The sequence below is a fragment of the Lytechinus variegatus genome, chromosome 3 (genome assembly GCF_018143015.1).
Source record: "Lytechinus variegatus isolate NC3 chromosome 3, Lvar_3.0, whole genome shotgun sequence".
Classification (NCBI taxonomy): domain Eukaryota; kingdom Metazoa; phylum Echinodermata; class Echinoidea; order Temnopleuroida; family Toxopneustidae; genus Lytechinus; species Lytechinus variegatus.
The window spans coordinates 21,005,652-21,030,147 of record NC_054742.1 but is presented as its reverse complement, the minus strand read 5'-3'; the positions used below and the strand labels follow the sequence as shown (position 1 = coordinate 21,030,147).

Sequence of the window (24,496 nt, the reverse complement as noted above, 5' to 3'; positions counted from 1 at the left end):
TGCATTAATGCATTAATTTCTCAGTTTCCTTTTTTTCTTTTGTAATTGGTATAATGTTTAGAAAATATTCTATTCCTTTTAATGTGTTGTTTTACATCCTTTATTTTTGCTCCTGCATCTGGCGAAATCATCCAAGATGATTATGTTTCATTTTGTTATTGAATACAATTGTGTTTGGAGAAGAGACTATGGTATGGATGTTGAGTTCAAGAGCAGTGCACTTGAACAGTAAATTAAGATAATCGTATTGAGAGTCAACTAAGCAGAACATTGGTGGGTGAAATGAAAGGCACATGGTATACCTATCAGACTACTACAAGTATCACTTGCTTTCCTTTTGTAAGTCTCACCATTGGTAGTGGGATTGTGGTTATTATTCTCATCTTTTGTTGCCATTTATCAATAGCAGCAGCAGCAGCAGAAAAATCATGGTTTCTGAATATACCAAAATATGCAGTAGGGAATATGAGAAAGCACGCTGTTTTGCATTTTAGAATGCGTATGGTATTGATTCTGGCTGACTACTGCAAATACCTATCATATTGCCAATATTACCTCTATATCCAGGTTATTAATCTTCACTGCTCAACAAATGAGAAACTTTCCTGAAGGTCATTGTGCATGTTGCATCAGAACATATAGGTCCAGCCATGATAAGAAAAATTAGTCCTGAGCAATGACTTTGCAGATGAAATAATGGGGGGTGGGGGGAACACTCGATTGTTGTAGAGAAAATGTGTGACAAGAAAAACACATGAAAAAGGTTATTTTCACAGATTAAGACACAATATATGCCTATATATGCGACTATGCCTTTGAAGAAAACTGGCAAAAATGAGGGGGAAATGCCATGTTTTAGAGATTATTTATTCATTCAAATGTTTGGTTATTTCCAAATATTTATCCTGATTTTTTGCAATCTTGAATACTTTGATTCAAAATAAGGGCATTATCAGGTAAAATTTTCACAGAAAGCATGTGGAAATATATGAGTAGGGTACGATCTTGACAAATGGGAAAAAAAAGTACAGGGATGATTTTGAAAATGTGTATGTGTGCAGTGAAATTAGCCTTATGTAGTGTAATATTTCCCCAACCCCCTTTCCCATCGCTCTGGAAAGAATACCAGTAATGTTTTAAGATTCAGATTCTGTTTTCTTTATTCTTCTCGATGTGGTAATTGCTATCTATGCTCTGTCTTATTTTTTGTCTCGCACTAAATGTTTTTATCCGGTGAAGGCTGTTTCAAAAACCAGTGTTATATCATTGTGCAATCTATGCAATGATGTGTGTATGCAATGTTGTATGAACTCACTGCTGTTATTCATTGAACGTGTGCATTGAACATATGCATGTGAAAGGGAGGGGGGGATAAGGTGGCAAGGGGTCCCCATGACCTCATTTCTACCCGTCTGTCAGCTTTAATTTCCTTTGGAGCCGCGTGTAAGACCGCTGTGACTAGATGCCTCAACTTCATTGCCATGAAGCGAGACGACCTGCTGTGTGGGGACAACCGCACAATAGTATCCAGTCAGTCTCAACGACCAATTGAGAAACACTAGCATTCTCCGTTAGATTATTACTAAAGAAATAGAGGTAGGGAAGGGAAAAGGGGAGAGGAAGGCAGAAATGAAGGAGGCAGGAAAAGAAAGAGAAAGACAAGGAATAAAAGATGTTAGATGAATAGAGAGATAGAAAAAAAAAGAGAAAGAGAATAGCAAAGGAGGAAAGACTCAAATAAGGAACAAGATGTGAAAAAAGCCTTTAACCTAGCCAAAGGTAGAATAATTAGATTTGAGAAAGTTGAACAGAGGATGAGACGGTGTAGAAGGAAAGGGCAACAGTTGTACATGTAGACTTGGCCAATGTATTTCATTCAATTCAAAGCAAGCAGAGAGAGCTCATAAACAGACACATTGACAACACGCATGGATGCTTAGCCCTGCGATGCCTAGCTGGGCTTACCATGCACCCTGGCCAATATTCGCGGTTGATCACTGCTCGTGTTCAGTCGCCTCTCAGCTGCTGTGTCTGTCGGTTGTCTCTTGCGCTCACTCTCTCTCTCAGTTGAAACCCACAGGGGTGCATGTCATTGTATCATTCTCGTTCATCCTCTACAAGAATATCAAGCCATTCCTTTTCTAGCGAAGGTATAACTTCTTGGTTGTAGTAGGTGATCAGTCTCTCCTTCATTCTGAGCACAGCTGCAGTGATACAAGATTGTTGATACTGAGTAATGTCTAGCCCAGTCAAAGGACTTCCTAAATACCAGTAGCCAGTGGGAGGGTAATGTGTGCAGTGTATATTGACCGAGGGCACAGGGATATATTTGTTATTGGATCTTGCCCATGTCTCATTGCATCGTATGGTGTGTGGTGGCGAGACTAACTCTGGTGATCAAATATTTGGAATATCAACTCATTTTCATGGTAAGGTTGATGATAGGGATCTATTAGTAGGATTCTTTCATTTAGGTACTTTTTTACACTCATTTTGAAAGTTTTAATAATGGAATTGTGTTAAAGCTTCCTTTAAAAAAAAATACATTGAAAAAGTAATTATTTATTTCATTTTTTATCATTGATAAGCCTTCAATGGCCCAAATTGTACTGTTTTTATTTTGGTTTCATGGCAGTGAAGTGAATTTGCATGAAAAAATGGAACATTTGAAAAATAGCATAATAAAAATTCAGACATGATTATCAAAGTAATCATGATAATTGATATCATAAAAAGAATAGGTTAAGATGTGCGTGGGTGTGTGTGATTTATCTAGCTAACATCTTAAAATTGAACCTAACAAATAATTTAGTGAAATTGACATCACAACATTAAGGCATTATTGTGAATTTGTCTTACAGGGCTCAGGTCTGCGATGTATAAAAGTTATTATGTTGGTAACTTTCATTGAATAATAGATTTTGATTGGCTGATGAACATTATTAGCATGGTAGTAACTGTTGAATAGCAACAGAACTGCAGACCAGTATGTTTTTGGCGTATTTAGTACGCTTTTGCAACCAAAATACGACAGTAAGTTTTTTCTTTAAAAAATACGATTTTGTAAAATAACAAAAATTTTTTAATACAAAATCGTAATTTAGTGAGAAAAATCATCTCCATATGCCTCTAATTCATAAAACTTTCGCAAATATGGTTATTGGATCAATGTAATTTCAGGTAACTTGTGTTTTTTCAATCGTTTTTTTTTAAACCAGGGTGAGATATGCACATGTTTTAATGTTTTTTTTTTTCATCTGCAAGAGCAGTGTGCATTTTAGCTGGCATGCAGCTTGAGTGCCCCGATGAACGCGCACATCACGCATTGTATTATGAAATACAGTTTTTTTGGGGAAAATACTTTTTTTTTAAATCACAGAATACAATGTTTCATTCCCAGAGGTTGGCAGGTCTGGAGCAAAGTTACCATAGTAATAACTTTTATGCAATAGGACCCATGTTTGCCTCACACCCATTACATATATGATAAACAGTGTAATGATAAGTGCAAATATTGTTTTACTAACAATATTTGGTTATCAAATGATCCATGTCACATTGAGAGATACCAAATACTACATGTAATTGTGAATAAATGAACCTTGAATGTTTTTTTTTTGTTTACAATAAAAGTTTACAAAGCAAAGATTGGAATGCTGTTTAATCAAAGTGGATGTATGAATCATAGTTTTGCCAATATTATGTGCTATATTGATTGCTTTGGTTATGATGTCAAGTAAAAATACACAATTTCAATTGTCTGGATGGGAAATTTACAGGGAGGGGGTGGGGGAGGGGCAACAGGGGAAGAAGATGCAAAAAAGTTTATTTTAAAATATACAAATTTTTATTTCAAAAAATGAATGTTAACCTCCTGCATAATTTGTAAAATGGTTGGTTAAAACTTGTTTTTCTTTGTATAATAGATTTGTTTGTGTTCACATGAATATAGTTGATGGGACACTATATGATTACAATCATATCAAATGCATTTTCTGTTGTAAGCTGTACACATGTTTACACTGTGTTTTGGATGTAGACATTTATGTTAATCAGAAAGGAAGCTAACCCCACCAATAAATTCTGCACAATCCTGTCTGTAATTCTTGCCCTTCCTCCAAATGACTCCAATAAATTCAGCGATCTCTTGTCCATAGGAGCGGTTTGCTTCCTTCCTTGTGCCCCGAGGCTAGATGTAGTACACGCACTCTCTCCTCCCTCCCTCCTAGCATGGTATACAGCCATCATTACCCACACCTTATTTACATCTTCCTGTCTCTCGTATTCCCTCTTAATTCATACTTATTACTTGTCCCCCCCCCCCTCTCTCTCACTTGTCCTCATCCATTTGGGATAGAATCTGAATGCTTACAAAATTGCTCTGATTCACTAAAGTTGCCCCCCCACACAATACCACACTATAATTTCTCCAATAGACACGCTTCGCTAACCGTTATTACTTAAATGACCATGCATTTGCCATCCATTAAGCTTTCCATGGGCAGGGGGCCAGCATGTCGAGTGCCTTTCCTAATTTAGATTTTCGTTCGTCACAATATCCATATTATAACACCCCCCCCCGGTGATGTTTGGTGCAAATATTATGGTTTTAATGATGCAACCAATGAAAGCTTGCATTGACTCCTGTAAGTACATGTATATGGACAATATTCCAACAAAAAAAGGTATTTATATACATCTATATGTCCTTAAAATGTGATATGATGAAGTTGACTTTTTTTTACCTTTTGTTCGATATTCAGCTTCCATTTGTTTGGTTGTATCAGAATAAATGTGCATGAGGGTGCAGTTCTTTGTACCCTACCCCAAGTAATTTACAGGAGGGTTTTGTGAGGAAATTGTTCAATATACTGTACCTAATTTCAGGATTAAAACATTTGTCATACAATGTGGTAGGTAAACTTGAAAAGTTAAATTATCTCAAATTGGTTAATGGTGCACAAAAAACCTTAACAATGGACAAATTCTGTTTAATTCCAAACAACTTGTTTAATACCTCCAAATCCCTTCTTAATATACAATGAAAATACCAACTACACATCCTAGTATGTACAAAGAGAACCTTATATTCAAAAGAAACAGAAAAAAAGGACCAAAGAAATTTAAGACTTCCATATATGACTCATGACATAATGAGTTTTAAAACTTTGTTAAAGGTATCTTTCTTATTATAGAAGGAGAGATTTTAAATTATTGATGAATCATTGCAGAATCACAAATAAACATCACTATTTTCTTCAAAAACACTGTTTCAGTTGAAAGTAAAAAATGGGTCTTGACATGCTTATTTGGAAAAAAAAATGCTTCAAATTACCTGATGTATAGGCTAGGCCCGTGTATAGGCCCATATTTATTTTTTTTACAAAAAGAAACATATTCATTTTCCAATGTGTTAAAAAGATAAGGTTATAAAAACGATAATCATTTTTCAACTGTAAGTTATAAAATACATTTTTATTTCCATCATGCCAATGGAAGGAAATAGCATTTTGCGTTATTATTCCACTGATTTCATTAATGAAATCAATCTGATATATGATGGGAATAGTTTTGATGTATGATTGTGGGTACATGTGAACATTTTTTGTTTATAACAGTTTAAAGAATTCATATTTGATATTTAATGATATTGATACACTTATGAGCCACTGAGTGAAATAAAGATATTTTCATATTGTGCACATGGAGTAACTTTATCATTGATTGAATCATCAGATATGCTCTAAGCAATTAAAAATATTTCTCAAGATATTAGATATTTTCTCCAGTCTTTGCAGATTTGTTTTTATGGATTTGAAAGTCAAGTAATTTTCTTTCATGGTGTAAGGCATTGTGTGGGTAAATTGAGGATAGAAGCAGAAATCCTGAAAGTTTGAGGTCAGAAATCTTTATCAGAGGGATTTCATTGTTTGACCATAAGAAAAGGAAATCAGAAGCCATGAAAGAAGGGATTTTACACAAGACTGACTTTATAAGCAGCTTCTAATAGCTGGAGTAAATGTTTGTGAAAGGAAAAACTTATTTTCTAAATTGTTTTGGTTTTGTTATGGTTAAGCTATCAAAGTAGGATGATCTGATTAATCTGGGAGGATTCCTGACATTGATTAGATTGTATAGGGAAGCAGTGAGTTGTGTAGATACTAGGTTCATGATGGGATTTAAAGTATGTATATCCTATTAAAATAAATGCCAGGTTCATGTGAAGTTCAACATTTTTGTCAGCTTCAATATTTTCTGTCATGTCAAATCAAGAAATGTATAAAGTAAAACAAATGGAGTGTTGAAAGGAAAAGAAAAGAATGGGGAAATGTAAAGAATAATACATTTAAATGATAAGCAGTAAGTTACTTTGAGTGATAGTTGATGGCTTGATTTTAAGGATGTTGGCTTTGCCATTAGTCTTCTGTGTTTGAGCAGGCTCAGTAAGTAAAGTTTAGGATTTGTAAGGCTGTTGTCTTTGTCTTCCCTAATCTTAGGTGTGATAAAAATTCTATTTAAAGTTATAAGGTTCGGAACATTTGTTTATTGCTCTCGTCAAACAAAGAAAATATCATGATTGGTCTGAAAAATATTCTTGTTTGGACGTGTCATCGTCATAGAAACACAGTAAAACAGTAGACATCATAGACTGTAACACCCATTTCTTGGGTTGTTGCTTTTTTTCATTTCAAAACTGATGGAGAATGGAGGGAATGAAGTGTTTTACAAAACCCCTTAATTAGTTTTTCTTTGATACATTTAAACTCCATTTGAAGAAAAGGACTTAAATAACAATTAAAATATATTTAGGGCCTTTTTACATGTGAATCTTGAATCATCATTGTAATAATGATTGCAATTCGTCTTTAGAATCATAGGACCTTTCATGCGCTCACTCAAAAACTGTCATTTGAATTCCTGAGCGAAGTCGGTATGTGTCCTTGATGACTTGCCAATCAAAGCACTGCATTGCAGATACACACTGTGACGAGTGTATGACAATTGTATTAACTACGGAAGTGCTTAACAGGTCACGTAAGCTCCACCCCCAATAATACCGTGTTTACACATTGACTCGGCTCGGGGGTTGAACACGAGAGCCGTGCTCAACAAGGCAATTTTATGCTGTGTAAACGCGATCAGAGTGATCCGCGAGCCGTTTCGAACACGGCTTTATCGATCCTACAAAATCAAAGGTTTCAACCCGCGACCCGAGTCAGACTCGGCAATTTTTTTGTGTGTAAACAAAAAGCCGTGTCAAACTCTCTTTACCTAGGTCACTTTTGGCATTGTTGTTGTTCGCATCGCAAGAGTCCCAAGCTTTCCCGCGTTTAATTTGCGACGTGATAATTCTTCCGTTCGAGATCCGCGAGCCGTGTTGAACTTGCCTTTTTATATGTACGTATGAATGCGATCTCTGATCCCTTCTTCGCAGTGCTCAACCTGACTCGCGGATTCAACTCGCGAGCCGAGTCAATGTGTAAACATGGTATAAATGTTTTGGAGGTAAAGCCTTTCACATGCAAAATTTGTACTGTAATTTGAGTGAAAATTAACTGAATTCACCTCTGTAGTAGAATTTGATTTCATGATTTTTTTATTGTGTGAAAGGACAGATAGACATGCCTCTCAGAGACACAATGCAGGTTCTAGAAGTAGAATTAGAAAGAAAATGTTATAAAACTTGGCAATATTATTCTGAATCTTTATCATAGCGATCAGTTCATTTCATACATGTGTAATGTTATCTTAAAATAAGAAGACTTTATCACAGTCACACTGATATCATGTTATTTTCTATCATGTTTTGTTTAGAATGACATTGATTGTAATTCTAACTGTTATTTCTGCATTTTCTCATGTTACAGATAGTGGATCTTTGATGGAAGACCTGAGTTAGAACATGAAAGCTTTACCAAGCTGCTGAATATCCTACCAACAAACATGGATAAAGAGAAGAGATACTGTGTTACATCCAAGACCATGTCACTACCAAGCATTCTAGTTCATCTTCACATCCTTCTCATGACTGCATCATCAGTCTTCAGCTATGTTCATTTCACAGAGGAGAACTTTCCTGGTAATCCTGACATTTCATTGCAAAAAATGACTCTAGACCCGACAACTAACACACTGTATGTTGGTTCAGTTAATAGATTATATAAACTGAACAGTGATCTGGAAGAAGAGATCCATAGAGATACAGGACCAGTGTCAGATCATCCTACATGCTTTCCTCCGCCAGGACAATGTACAACCCAAGAGTTTAGCAGGGAAGCTACCAATAATATCATCAAAATTCTATTAGTTGATAATAATAGGTTAATCACATGTGGTAGTGTCTACCAAGGGACATGTCAAGTGCGTAGTTTAGAAGATTTTACACCTCTGGGTAATAATACCTCTGAGGAGATAGCAGCTAATACAAGAATAGGTACTTCAGTAGGATTTATATCTAGAGGTCCAGAGAATCGAGCAAATGTATTGTATACAGCTACATCTAGCGCTGATTGGATAGACAATAATGTGCCAACCGTGTCTGTGAGATCATTGCCAGAGGTGATCCCTTCGAGAAATCTGTTTTCAGTTCTGAAGACGGGATTTCGTGCAGTGAGTCAGATTGTGATTCCAGCGGAGACTGTGTCTGAATCTCCTAATGGCTTTAATATCACCTACGTATATGGGTTCCCTAGCGGTAATTTCAGCTACTTTGTAGGTGTTCAGCCAGAGAACCACCGTACACTACCTAGAGAAGTGCAATACTACACAAAACTCATCAGAATATGCCAACGAGACATCAATCTACTGTCCTACATAGAACTACCATTAAAATGCTACTCTGGAGGCGTTGACTACAACATCGCGCAATCTGCTTACATTGCAAAGGCTGGTAAGGATGGTGGAGAACCTTGGCAGAATGAAGATGCCCTCTTTGTAACATTTGCTCAGTCAGAGGAACATGATCGTGAACCTCAGCGAAAGTCTGCTGTTTGTATGTACCTTGTTTCTGATCTGAATCAAGCTTTCTTTGATAGAAGACGTGAATGTGTGAATGGACATCAATCAGACACCCAGATGGAATGGTATAAGAGTGTACCATGTACTGAAGTTGGGAAAACTCCTGCATTACTGGTATGTATCTTTTTGCTTATTCAAATTGTTAAATGATAATTAAATTTTAATACTTTACATGCATATCAGGAAGAGCCTCAATTAATGTAAGGAATGCCACTAGAACATTTTAAAAAATCATTACCAAATATAATAAATCTTCAAAAAAAAAAAAAAAAACGTTCAAAATACTTTTTTATCTAAAACGGATGGTTTTGATTTACTTTTTACAGTTTGTTTTCTGTTATGATTTTTAAGACAGGGTTACGCCAGAACCGAAGTAGCTGTGTATTCGGGTGGTTTCGGGTGTTCTCCCTCTGCGAATACAAGAAAATTCAGGAAGGATTCGGGAACGTTTGAATTTACCGAAACCCTCCGAATTGGGCCAGATTCAGCTAGAATCGATCCAAATTTATTCGGGCGAATTTGGTTTTTGTCTCACCTGCATTGCAGAGTGAGACTATAGGCGCCACTTTTCCGACGGCGGCGTCAACATCAAATCTTAACCTGAGGTTAAGTTTTTGAAATGACATCATAACTTAGAAAGTATATGGACCTAGTTCATAAAACTTGGCCATAAGGTTAATCAAGTATTACTAAACATCCTATTAGAGTTTCATGTCACATGACCAAGGTCATTTAGGGTCAATGAACTAAGACCATGTTGGTGGAATCAACATCAAAATCTTAACCTGAGGTTAAGTTTGTGAAATGTCATCATAACTTAGAAAATATATGGACCTAGTTCATTAAACTTGTACATAAGGTCAATCATGTATCATCAAACATCCTGCGTGAGTTTCATGTCACATGACCAAGGTCAAAGGTCATTTAGGGTCAATGAACTTTGGCCGATTTGGGGGTATTTGTTGAATTACCATCATAACTTTGAAAGTATGTTGGTCTAGTTCATAAATCTTGGACATAAGAGTAATCAAGTATCACTGAACATCCTGTGCACATTTTAGGTCACATGACCAAGGTCAAAGGTCAATGAACTTTGGCCATAGTGGGGGTATCTGTTGAATTACCATCATAACTTTGCAAGTTTATTGATCTGACTTTGGAAACTTGGACATAAGAGTAATCAAGTATCATTGAACATCCTGTGCACATTTTAGGTCACATGACCAAGGTCAAAGGTCAATGAAATTTGGCCATAGTGGGGGTATCTGTTGAATTACCATCATAACTTTGAAAGTATGTTGGTCTAGTTCATAAATCTTGGACATAAGAGTAATCAAGTATCACTGAACATCCTGTGCACATTTTAGGTCACATGACCAAGGTCAAAGGTCAATGAACTTTGGCCATAGTGGGGGTATCTGTTGAATTACCATCATAACTTTGCAAGTTTATTGATCTGACTTTGGAAACTTGGACATAAGAATAATCAAGTATCATTGAACATCCTGTGCACATTTTAGGTCACATGACCAAGGTCAAAGGTCAATGAAATTTGGCCATAGTGGGGGTATCTGTTGAATTACCATCATAACTTTGCAAGTTTATTGATCTGACTTTGGAAACTTGGACATAAAAGTAATCAAGTATCATTGAATATCCTGTGCAAGTTTTAGGTCACATGATCAAGGTCAAAGGTCATGTGAGGTCAATGAATTTTGGCCACGTTGGGGGTATTTATTGAATTACCATCCTATCTCTGTAAGTGTATTGGTCTAGTTCATAAAATGTGGAAATAAGAGTAACCAAGTGTCACTGAACATCTTGTGCGAGTTATAGTAGTTTTCAAAGTCAGCAATGCTGCTATGTTGAATCGCGTGATGCAAGTGAGATGGCAGAGGCATTCCACTTGTTTGGTGTAACCCTGGCTATGGAATTTAAGGGGATATCACCTGAGTGGGCTTTTGGAAAGTTGATGTCACTTAATTCTAGTTGCTCTTTTCTGATTACTTGGATGTTAGCAAATTAATATTGTTAGTTTGAAAGAGGTATAATGTCCAAGTCTCCAAGACAAATGGCTATGTGCAGTTTATTTCTGTTTCATGACAAGAAATTGTTTTTCGCTGTCTTTCCAGTCCTGTATTTACATGTCAATCTAGAGCAGGATTTCCTGCCCATTCCTAAAAGGAAGCTCTTAAATGATTTTTCTTCATTAATTTTAGTTTTGCAGTTTAGTTTTGCAGTGTGTGTGTTGTCTATGTCTAAACTATTCATTTGTTTACTTTATGATAACATTAACAAGCACTGTATTTTTCTTCCTGTTTTTCATTATTAAAGGTTGAACGAATGGACAGGGAAGGGCGGAACTACTGCCACACTCTTGATTTCATTGGTCCAATGGGTGGTACTGATAGTCCAATCATAGCTCAAGCAATTCATGTTGATGACTCTACACTATTCACAGCCATAGCAGTATCTCATAAACCACAGGAATCAGCCATCTTTGTTGGTGATGACACAGGACACCTATTAAAGGTTTCAGGATTTTCATTGTATTAACTTTGATGTACATTTCGTAAAGCTATAACTCCAATTCCAAACTACTCTCATTTTCATTACATTAAATTGTTTTGGATCAAATCATACACAGATTGAAAAAAATCTGTCTTTTTAACAAATAAAATCTATGTCAAAACAAAACTGAGAGTTTTGTTATCTTCCCTCTACAAGTTGAATTACCCACCCCCCCCCCCATAAAACAACACAGAAATCTTCTGACTTATTTAGACTGGTCAAGGGCAACATGTTACATTACACGATCTTTTTAACATTTCAATCACATCTTTTCTTCTTAGTTATATGTGTGAAATGTCATTAAATTTGGTGATTGCTTGTGAATGACTCAAAACTAAATTACCAAGGAACATACTACAGACTTCACACTCAAAGAATCGCCAGATTTGCTTATGGGAACTTGAATTCATTGTGGTTGGAGGTGGCATATGTGTTTACTTGAGGGAATATTTAGAAGAAATCTGAAGGTGCACTACATGCAAATTTTGCATATTCATAGATATTTTGTCCTTCACCTTGAAATTTGCATCACATATAAATTTTAATTGAGTGATCCATTTAGCATTGCATTATCAATATCCATGCCTTGCCTAGTTTTTAACATGATTATGATATTCCATTGCTTTTTCTTCAGGATATCAAAACACTAGGAATCAAATTATTATCTATATTTCGTTTTCAAGGTTGAATACTGAATTCTTTTTTTTTTACTATCCAGCTGATGCTAACCTCTCAAAGCAAGGCAAGTGTGAGTACAGATCATGAGATTGTACCTGATGGATCTGTAGTTCAGAATGGACTTCTTCTCAGCCTTGATGAAGAATATGTCTATGTCATGACACAAAGACAGGTAAGTTGAGTATTCACTTCTGGTCAAAATTTTGTTTCAAAACAACTTCATGGGAAACAAAATCATTTGAAAAAAAAACAATTGTATTACATATTTTCCTCTGCCCATCAGTCTTATTTCAGCTTTTAACTTTCTGTATCAATGAATTTCTAAAATCAGTCTACATTACATATTTTTCTACAAATAGATCAAATACAGATAGTACAACTCATTCTCAAGTAGTATAATAATTACATTGAATGATAAAAGTTTTGCATTCATAAGTGGAAGGAATCTAAAGAGAGGTATTGCATGTTGTGAATAGACCCTAGGTCTAACCTAACTTATCTTACACTAATTGGATTATTTCAAAGTCACCTGTTTTCTCAAACAATTTCAGAAAATAAAACTTGAATTTGAACAAAGGCAACCTGCCAATGATAGGAACCCCTTCCTTTCTGCATAGACTTAAAACACAAAGGAAAATATATTACCACTAATGAACAAGCATAGTTGAATAGATTGTAAGGACTATCTCTATATTTGATTTTTGTCTTTTGGGGGCCTCTTTATTTTTTTTCAACAAATGGTCTTAACATACCTCTATCGACCAAGTAATCAAAAGGTGGTCTGGGAGCATTCATGTCTGAGGCTCTGTTTACGCCAATGTGCTCCTTTGGTATTTGCGGCAATAATGTCAGTCTATGGCTTTGAGAGCATTAAAAGGAATTACCATGGTTCACTTGTCTCCATTGACATTCATGCTTGATCAAATATATGTTTTACGACTGCATTAGTACTTGTAACCTTGGTAGACATTCCTTTATGTTTCTGCAAAGTCTTGGTACAGAGGATTTTTTAAATTTCAAATTAGTGTAGTGTTGTGATATTTGATATGCTTGGAACACATAGAGACATTCATATAACATTAGTGGGAATTGGTGAGTGAAAGGTTTCCCTTCTTCTTCAGCTTTCTGTCTTATAGACGCAATAATCTAATGTAGTTTTTGAAAATAATATAGTGCTGAATTAATGATCATTTTGTGATATAAAAGAGATGAAAAGCAAATATCTGAATTATATTAATAGAAATATTAGTATACTGCCCATGTGAGAAATGATTATGCATATGTATGGAACAAAATTGCAGTTTTGGAGACTAATTTACAATTTACCTCAGTCTAATGATTTTTACTAAAATGATGTTTCTTCATTTTATTAGAATAAAACTCTGAAATATTTTCTCCAGAATTTTCCTCAGTGAAACTGCCAAGTTTCAGAAAAGGTAACAACATTACTTCTCGAAATTTGTAATGCAACTCCAATTATTGTAACAACAAGAAATTTCGTGTTAGATTAAGCGTGATAGGTACTCAATTCAAGTGATGCATCTATGGTGTCTTGAGACATTCACCGGGTGTCTTCGATCAATTCTGTCTTTCCTCTATCGTAATACATCTTGAAAGATTCTACATTTGAGGTTACCATTGATGCGTAGAGAGACTCATCTACGTCACTTGGCTTGATTTGTTAAGCTGATGGCTTGTGAGATAGGTCACCAATTTAAGGACTGACTGAATAATGTGCAGCAGAGAAAGTTGTTTATGTAGAGGAGGATTGAAGGGGATTTAAGTCATGAATAAATTTATAGAAGATTGTGGTACTGACCTCAATAAATAAGGTCTTGTTTATGAATATAAAATCATTCCATACTTGACATCTAGTGAAATAAAGTAAATCTGAACTTAATTAGATTTCATATCTGTGACCTTTAAAGGCAAGTCAACTCATACATAATAATGGGATACATTGTAATGAGAAAAATAAGTTAAACCAGTATTTGATTTGAAAGTGAATGTGATTAATCGTAAAAGGGGTCATCATTGAAACCAAATTGCAACACTAACAACACATCTTACAAACTTCTCATAAATGTGCATTCTACTAAGAATTCTAGAAACTTGTATTTCAATATGGTATCTTATAATAATGATTGTATTCAGGGTGAATTTATGATTAGAATATGTCATAACAATGGTTACTTCAAGTTTTTGTAGGGCAAGAAATGCATAATGTTGGAAGGGCTTTTTTTAAGATACGTACATCACCAATTTACAAGTTATTTTCTTTTTTTTTAATTCTGCTTTACAAGTTACTAATCGTATTCCCCCAATCATATGCAATAGCCAATAATCAAAGTCAAGTAAATGCCAAAATGCAAATCTATTTCTCTGTAGAATATGTAATTATTATACTAGAGTTTGCCAGTTCTTTGCCAATTACCTGATGTTTGAACAAAATATATTGCATCTCAAATGATGAATTGTAATTTTTTTGGTCTGTCAAACTGCCTTGCGATTCTCACTTTATGAAGCTAGGATGTTAGATATTCAGTCATTTTGTTTGTATAGGTCGTAGACCAGTCAGTCAAATAAGGGTTGAGTGTGTTAGGTATACAGTAAAAACAGAGTAGACGGTCTATCAGCCGAGGCTAACCTAGAAATGAAAGCGGATAGAGTGCGTGAGACAGCTGCTTGATAAAAGAAAGACTTGAAGTTAGATAACAGGGAAGGCGTATGCTGTCGGATCATTTGAATTGATCGCATATCGGCAGGAAATGTGTTTGGAGAGCCCACTTGAATATTTTAACCTCTTTAAAATAAAAAAGAATATTTTAAGACAGTCACGATAGAGAATAATGTATTCTAGATGTATCATCATACTTCACATCTAAATTTTAAATTATTTGAGGTTGCCCTTTTGTTCATTTCTTTTATATCATCAGTTTTTGTCTTTCTCTCTTTTATGTTGTAAGGAATTTCCACATGGAGAAGGTAGAACTGATTTGATTTACAGTCAGTAATGGTGTTATGATTTTATGGATTTGTAAAAGCAAATTGTATTGAATTGTAGAATTTGCTTGCATTGAAAATAATTGACACGAAAACACCTCGGATGAGAAAATGTTTCATATTTTCCATCTCTATAAGATATTGTCTGAAAAGAATTCATTTTTAGTCACAGAACTTGTTATATATAGGTAGAGTTGGATGTGAGCCAAAGTATAGCTTTGATGATTTCTCTTTTTAGCTGTGATTTTGAAAAAAGTTTTTAATCAATTACCCTTTGACCAGTCATTCATGGTAAACAGTTAACTGAGCGTAAAATGAACTTGTAAATGTTTCTTTTCAGAATTATTTATATTACACCGAGTTTTATTATATCAATCAGATGCAGTCTCATTATTGTCTTTATACAATGAATGGCCTCATTTGTAGGAAACGTTGAACAGAAAATGAATATTCAATTCAATTCAATTCTTTATTCATTCAAATTCAAATAGGTTAAAAAAAACATGTGTACAATGCAAACAAATTAGAAATGCATACAATAATACAGAGTAAATCATTTCATAAATAAACGAAACATTGCCTTGATGAAATATCATAATTGTATGAAAGAGAACTCGAGAAGAAAAGAACAGAGGCCTTGTGAGAATAAGTTCTCAAAAGAAATTATAATATTATGCAGATATATCTTGGGAAATATTTTCATATACTTGTGTAACATCAGAGGAAATTTTCATACAGACTGCACTAGGAGTTTAGTATGATAGATAAGATATATATTAAAAAAGATTGTGTGAATTTATAAATGACCAGTTTTTGGTTATAATTTGTAATATTATATTTATTTTATGTCAGTAATTCACTTATTGTAAACCAGTGCCATGAGGTATGGGCATGTATAATAAGAATGATTAATCTTCAACATGACAATCAAAATGGACACTAATTGATAAACAAATATTGGAATAAGTCATGACAAAGCACCCAGAATTCTTATGAATTTCATCACCTGATCATTATTTTATGCTTACAAATGACCCTGGTTCTACAAAAATTTAAAATCTGGAATTTGTGTTCTTCAAATTTTTATCTTATGCACACAACACTTTATGTTGTACTCAAAATTTTGCATCCATACCATTTTCAATAGATTGTTGATACAATAACATCAGTTTATCACATCCAGCATGATATCTACAGGTATTTCTAGATAACCTTTGTTTTAAAAGTACCAATTTATATTGTGAAACAAATAGGCCTTTTCAATTATTATATATATATATATATTGTAAAGAAATGGATGAAGAGAACAATGGTAGACGTAGCTTAAATCAAGGTTCCCCAGAGCTATCTACCCTTTGGAAAAATTGGTTATGCCGAAAAAAAAAAAAAAAATATATATATATATATATATATATATATATATATATATATATATATATATATATATATATATATATATATATATATATATGTATAGAAAGAAGTTTCCTCATAATACAAAATTATACAAATCCAAATATTTTCAGATTCATATTTCCAATATTTTTCGATTCTGCTCAGAATAAACAATTCTTTTCATTAATTTGCTTCATGGATATATGATCTTTAGTTTGCAGTGGAGATATACAGAGGGTTGTTTAGACAGCATACATTTTAAATGTTGATCAAAGAAACATGGCTGATTGATTTAACCATGAATGTCTCAAGTGTTAAATGAAGGAGCATTTCAACGTTATTATTCTATTCAATATCATTGAGTTGAACGCGCAAATAGATTCTCATTTTCTTGATAGAATGCAATATTATTGTAGTATAGTGTTTGTGTGTCTAGACTGTAATGAAGGAAGTTGTGAATTACTTTTGAGGTCTACGAACAAAACAAGTCAAGGTCAATCACTGCATGCTATAGAATGTGGGAAGAGCAACTGAATAATTGTTAGTTTTGATTTCAAATTTAGGTTTATCACTTTATTTCAGGTTTGATGGGGCTTTCTTCAGCAAATCATGTGTCATATATAATGATTGTGATCTGACTTTTTGATTGGTTATTTATATTCCTTATTCACATATAGTCTAACTAATTTATCATCATGTGTCACATGGATCAATGATTTAATTCTGATTTTTGATTAGTTAATTACATTCTGTATTTCCATTCATGGGAATTAATTGATTTATAATCATGGCACTGAATATTACTCCGCTACAGGTGGCTCTGAGATACATTTAGGTTATACAGTACAAATAAATTGAGAGATACAGATATTCTAGGATTCATCAAATCAAAATAGGTTTCAGGATGTGCAGCTTCTGCCTGTGCAGGATTTTGAGAAGTGAATTTATATTGCAGGTGCCAAAGGCAATTTGATTTTAGAAGTCTTATATTTTGACACCCAGTACATAATTTATTGTTAAAGTAGACATTCAATCATAACAAAAGAATACATCCACATAAACATATCGAGGCCCAGGGCAGACAGATGGCATATATACAGTACATTACTTTAATTAAACAGAATCGATTATATTTTAGCAAGTGTGAAAACGTTTTGAAGGTAAGCAAGGAAAGAAAGAAAACATAACTCTAAACCACTTTAGAAAATAGAGGGGAAAAAAGTAAAAATTGAGGAAGAAGGGTGCAGAAAAAGAGAAATATCGAGATGAAAGAAAAGAAGAGGGACCATGTGAAATCTAAAAATTGTTGATTTGTCAGGTGAACTTCCTGGTTGCTGCTACTTTTTTTTGAGGGGGCGGGGTTCTTGGTTATTTTCTCAGAATTTATCTGAGCCCTCACAACTAGGTCTACATATAGAAGATTTTAACATAAAACAGACAACTGTTGCCTGTGAAGTGTGAGTTGGATGACATTTTGAGAAGATAGTCTTCGACAATTCACCATTCAACGTAAAATGTAATATCCAAAGCAAGATGCATCATGGGAAAGGAGAGTCTTTTTGATGATCCTGTGATCAGAAGGACATAAAGCCATTGATGATGGGTACAAGGTATCATCGATTGAAAGTGTTCCAATCACTACTCTCTTACAGGTAAACGCCACTCTCTAACATCTCTTTGTCAATCAATCTTTTCTAGACTTTTTTTCAAGGCTAGTTCACATCTGGGTCTCAATCGATTGCTACATTCACACTTGATCCATCTTGTTCGAAAGGGTTAACGTACAAATCAGTTTCTTGATAGGCGATACCGTGATGCATTGCTCGGTATTGATTGATATAGTATCGTTGAACGATTTAAAAGTAAAAGAATTTGTTAAATGTATCATACCATGTGTCTCCTGATGCTAAAGAGGGTATTATTGATATTTTTTATCTTATTTTTATATTATTTAAATTAGTTTCCTTTTTACCACAAACATGAACATATCAATAAAGAAGAAAGATGAACTGATATTTTGATTGTGTTTCCCATCAAGGACATGCAGGCCTATGTTACTAATCTACATTTTCATCCCTATAGATAATTGTTTAATTTGAGAATGAAAATTTTAAGCTGTAAATTTTTTCTTAAAAAAACAGTGATAGCTCCTGCCTAATTAAAAATCAGCATCTTCACTTAGAGTAATCAAACAATATATGTACTAGATTATATGAAGTTAACTCGGCCATGTAGACTTTAGTCATTAGGAGAAGTAGTTACCAATGTACTTCCTTTGAAAATCAGATTTTAATTAGTAAAAAGCTTTTTTTTAATGGAATGGGAACAGGTTGTTTCTAAAGAGCAATGGCTAACAAGAGTACTGTTAATTTGAATAGTGGCCAATATCATCAAGATAAAGCTGGTACTCTATTTTATCCTGGTTTCTTGATACTGCGATATTTGATTCCGAGCATTCTTCCTACCATAAGCTGTATAACATGTTCAAAGTTTGCAATTTGGGCCAAAAGTTTTGCTGTGTATTTATTCTGACTGAATCCTCTCATGATAGCATCTTTCAAAACCCTACTGGTCACCCAACCATTATGAAATGATTAGTAGAGAAAGTATGATATAATGGGCTACTGATTTATGCAAATTGCAAAGCATTGTTATTTGAAATGGGATTGAAGATTCAAACTAAAAATTCCTCATGCATCTATCTACTCATAGGCTGTTCTGGAGCTTATGCTGGAAAATAACTCAGTAATGATGCAGTCACTATGAACTAGCGAATGGAAAGTATTTACTTTTCATTGGCCATGTTCTCTAAATATGATGATCAATTGCAGTGCCTGTCATTCTGTCATATGGGGGATGCATGCTTTGAGCTAACATTCTACTGTACCTAATATTTGCCAGTCCTTGTCACGTTGTGTTATTTAAACATTCAATTAAAAAAATGGTGATGGAAACAATGATGTGCCTTTCTCTGGATTTTCTTTCTTTCAACTGACATTTTTTTTTATATTCATGATGATTTTAATGATTCTTTCTCTTTTTTTCTCTTTTGTACTTCACACGCATACTAGAAGAATTTATTGAACATCCATTTCTGGAATATAATTTTAGCAGTGCAGGTTACTATTGACACTAAACACAATTTGATCAGCAAATACTTCATAGTCAATTCTCGAAACCTGAGATACTGTTTACCTTCTTCAATAAACCTCGCAACACTGCAATTCTTCCAATCTTATTACTTCTCTGCTTCTTATAAAGCCCATATGATTTTCTCTCGCTTCAGTTTGTGGAAATGGTAGAGGGTTGTTTTTCATCTATTTGGCTCAAGTCTACTAGTGGTGGTTGAATGTTTGGTGAATGTGATATGTAGACATTTATAGCAGTGGATTTGGAAAGGATATGAAGTTGGCAGGGGCTGATAATGTGTTTGTAATTGTGTACGTGCGTGCAAGTCCCCCTTTTTCTTTCTTTTTATATCATGCCTGCTGCTGTGTAAGATAAGAATGGAGTGAGGCCCGAATTAAGGTGAAAAGTTGAATTGTTTTCGGTGACTTGCGTGTTTGTGGTATAGCGTGCTATTTCAGTTCCTTCCTCGGGAGGGAATGAACGACAGGAAGAGCGGGTTCTCAATCCCGTTTTAGCTTGATGATCAAGAAGTTTTTAAAGGTATTTGTTTCCTCTCAAAAATATTTTTTCTCTTAATATTTTTTATAGATACATTTACTCTACTTTCCTTTGTTGGCTTGGATGTTTACAAAAAATTTTTTTGGTTATACTAAAAATGTTTTCTTATTTATTTGTATTATATTAGGGTCACATTATGGAGAGAAAATTATTTTGTTAAGAATTTCCTTCATGATGGAAGTAATTGATGTTGGCAGGATGATTTTCATATTGCATTATTTCTCTATAATTCAAGTGAATAGAAGTGAATCACTTAACATTAATCATTATAGAGAAATAAAGTAAAACAAACTTCATGGGGTAGAGAACCCAATTCAGAATACATATTGCCATAATATTTAGTTAATAACACGCTAGAAAAGCAAAATGTAATCTATATTACCTGTACCTGTGCAGTTCATTACCAAGGCTACCTGAATTCATCAAGGAAACAACCTACTTGAGCTCATTTCCATTCCATACCAGATCTAGGTGAGATAAACCTTAGGAAAGAGCAGTGATCCAGGTCTCCGCCCCTCCAATTCTCAAATGTTACCCTGTGTTAATGTCGTTGAAAGAGACAGAAGATGTTTTTAAGGTGATATACAAGTGTTTTTTGTTGTATTCTGAAAACACCCCCACCATTGTTTCCTTTGTTAAGAAGAGCATTGTGGCTTTCATTTCCTTGCTGTAATTTTTTTTTAAAGAAAGGCATTAGAGGTCTATCATGGGAAAGCTATTCTTGGACTTCCTTCCACTTGGTTCACTCAGATTGGAATATAGATAATATAATTTCAGTTTGTAAAATACAGAAATGTGTATACTCTATTCATTGGCATTATTTTTCCAGGTATTCTATAAACGTGGGAAAGCAAAAAATAGTTGTATTCTCAAGCGTTTGCATGCTCAAATTTACACTAGATCAAGTATCATGCTAAACATCAATGTTATTCTCCACGATGTATTTAATATTGTCCTCAAGAATTTCTCCATTTAGCTTGTTCCATGTTTGCTTATCTGCTAGATATTGTTGAATTTGAAATGAAACTTCCAATTCACCTGCTGTGTGGTATTATATTTTCTGTCAATCCTTTCGCGTTCTTTCCTGTGACAAGGTAAAGAGGTTGCTTAGTGGACTAGAAATATTCTTTAAAAACTTTATTTTGATGTCGCCTTGAAAGTTGTCTTTGTAACATTGAGGCATGTCGAGGAAGGCTAGGTGAAATGCTATTGGTGCAAAGAAAGGAAAAGAATGCTTAAATTTTACACAAAGTAGTCACCCTTGTAAGAAAATATCTCAGGTAGGGAGTTTATTTTCTATCATAGTGGAGTTCAAGAGACATCAAGCTTATAATTCAGTATATGAATATAAAAAAGCCCAAGTACATAGCTCATTTTGAGGAAATAATTTTTTTTTGTTGATTTGGGCAATTAAAGTATATTTGGCCAAAATACATCAGAGAACATCATAAAAAAATTTAAGTGTACATGTTTTTATGAACATTAATATTCACTTGTGGGTGTGGCCTTTTGTCTGGTGGATTTGGATCGTTTTTAGAATCATATGGAATGGGGTCATTCTTACATTCATATACATGTACATGGTAGACTTCTGTAGTAAGTAGAAGTAATGAGAGAGGGCGGTATGATATGAATGTAAGGAAAGCCCAAGTCCGAGACTTGGACTTTTCTTACATTCGTACCAGATTTTCTTAAGGCATTTCTGAGATGATATCAGAAATATATACACAAGATGAGTCATTTTGTAAGGAACAATTTGCCATATTGAAGTAAATTTCGTCAAAAATTGGACCTAGGTCGTTTTTATATTCAGATACTCAATAATTTATACTAGAGGGTTTTTTTATACAAAAATACAATGAATGCCACTATTAAGAGTATCCAATTACACAACTCTATGTAGACCATGCCCAATCGATGTTCATATTTATAGTATAGGAGAATTAAAATAATATATATAAGTTTAGATCAGTCATAATATAATGAGATAACCTCCCCATTTTGACATTTGCTACCACCTCTTATTAAAGGACAAGTCCACCCCAACAAGAAAAATAATTTGAAAAAAAGGAGAAAAATCCAACCAGCAAAACATTGAAAATTTCATCAAAATCGGATGTAAAATAAGAAAGTTAGGACATTTTGAAGTTTTGCTTAATTTCACAAAACAGTTATATGCACATCCTGGTCGGTATGCAAATTGGCAGACTGATGACGTCACCTACTCACTATTTCTTTTGTATTTTATTATTTGAAATATGAAATATTCTAATTTTTCTCCTCCTTGTCAAGTGAAACAAAGGTTTATTTCTCCCATGTGGAATTACCATTATATTAAAAGTTTATGGTTAAGTTTAGTTGGTCATTATTAAATTTGTAAAATTTGAAATATTGTATTATTCAAACAATAAAAAACAAAAGAAATAGTGAGTGCTGTACATCTTCGACTCTCTCATTTGCATATTGCTGAGTCGTGCATTTAACTGCTTTGCGAAAAATAAGCGAAACTTAAAAATGTTATAACTTTCTTATTTTACATCCGACTTCGATGAAATTTGCAGCGTTATGTTTGTTTGATTTTTCTCCATCGATTCAAATCAACAATTTTCTGGGGTGGACTTGACCTTTAAGTTAGGACACAGAAAATAGAATTGTCCACTTCAAACAAGAAATGTTATTTTGAGTTTGAAGCATGTGGTGGCATAAACTTGGACCTCAGGATAATATAGGGATAATCGATCTTAGTATATCTAATGATAGATACATGGGTACCAGAACCTATCACGATCATCTGTATTCATAGCGCCTGTGAGGTGTCGAAAGCGGCGTTATATTACACCACTCTGATCGCTTCTAATACACAGTTGGTATTGATTTATTGATCATGGGGAATAGAATTTCATTCGCCCTCGTAATATTTGTGATGTTGTCATTTTATATCTTGGTAGATCTATGTAGAACAATTCCCTATCCTGTATGGGTTTTTTTTCCTTCGTTGCCCCGTTGGATATTTCCTGTCATTTCTAGGGTATGAATACATGGAGGGAGGCTTAGGTATATGGTGGGGGTAATTCGCTTTGGGAAAGGATAATCACACACTTTATTGATTAGAGTAACAAATACTAATCATCATTTATTACCCACCTGTGTCTATAATGTGATTCTATTGAAGGATTATTCTTCATTCATAATAGAGCATTTGTTCCTTGTGTCCCTTTCACAATGGCAGTGTTATAGTTGGCAAGAACAATATTTATTAGATTTATTACTATTAAAAAAATTATTCTGTTACAATTGTGATGTGTTAAATGAAATTTGAAATTCATTTTCATAATAACAGGTTTAACCTAATGCAAGGGACAGTGAAATTCACAACTAATATTCAGTATTTCTGTCTAGTGAAATGAAAATGTTGCTCACCATTTTTATATCCTTTTGTTAATTTTATCTAGGATTGATTGATTGATTGATATATTGATTACTCATTTCACATTATTGTAATTCCTTGATCTGTTATCATTTTTACTTTATTATTTAAATTTCAATCTTATTTCGTGATTTTATTTTATTCTTTAATTACCATTTTTGGGGGTGTGGACTTGATACAAAGAATGAGAGTTTTATACCCCTTTCATAAACCCAATTAAAATGAATTAGGCGGCTAATAGCAGCATAATTTGGTCGTAAAATTGGAGGAGGACAAGAGTTATCCGCATTACTCTGATGCTGCTATTATCCGCATAATAGCAGCATCGGGATAAGATTTTGAGTTTATGAACGCATTTCCAAATAATGCGGATAATTGCCATGGTGCGGTCACAAGGTCACCCTTTTCCAACACAACCGCATCGGAGGGGGCGTGTCCAGTTGTCATGGCGATTATCCGCCTTTTTCAGGACGGGCGCTCGTAAAAATAATGCGGCTTATTTTCGGAGTTTATGAACGCAATTTTTATTGAATTATCCGCATTACTCTTAGGCGGCTAATTGGAGGATAGGTTTATGAAAAGGGTATTAGGGACAGACTTGTCATTGATGGGGTTACTGTTTCAACCCACCAATTCTTTATAGAGAAGGAAGAGAGAGAGAGGGAATAGAATATATGCCTCTCCACATTGCCTAGGGGGTGATGAAAATACAACCTT

General features: G+C 34.2%; 1 protein-coding gene across 1 annotated transcript; it reads left to right on the top strand.

Annotated features, from left to right (window-relative positions):
• The first annotated feature begins 1,762 nt into the window (after window positions 1-1,762).
• On the top strand, window positions 1,763-15,777 carry LOC121410472 (plexin-A4-like). The gene is made up of 4 exons (XM_041602593.1): window positions 1,763-2,429; window positions 7,869-9,132; window positions 11,353-11,550; window positions 12,308-15,777. Exons 2-4 carry the CDS (start codon window positions 7,945-7,947, stop codon window positions 12,446-12,448), a joined length of 1,527 nt encoding a protein of 508 aa, XP_041458527.1. The 5' UTR covers window positions 1,763-2,429; window positions 7,869-7,944; the 3' UTR covers window positions 12,449-15,777.
• The last annotated feature ends 8,719 nt before the right edge of the window (window positions 15,778-24,496 follow it).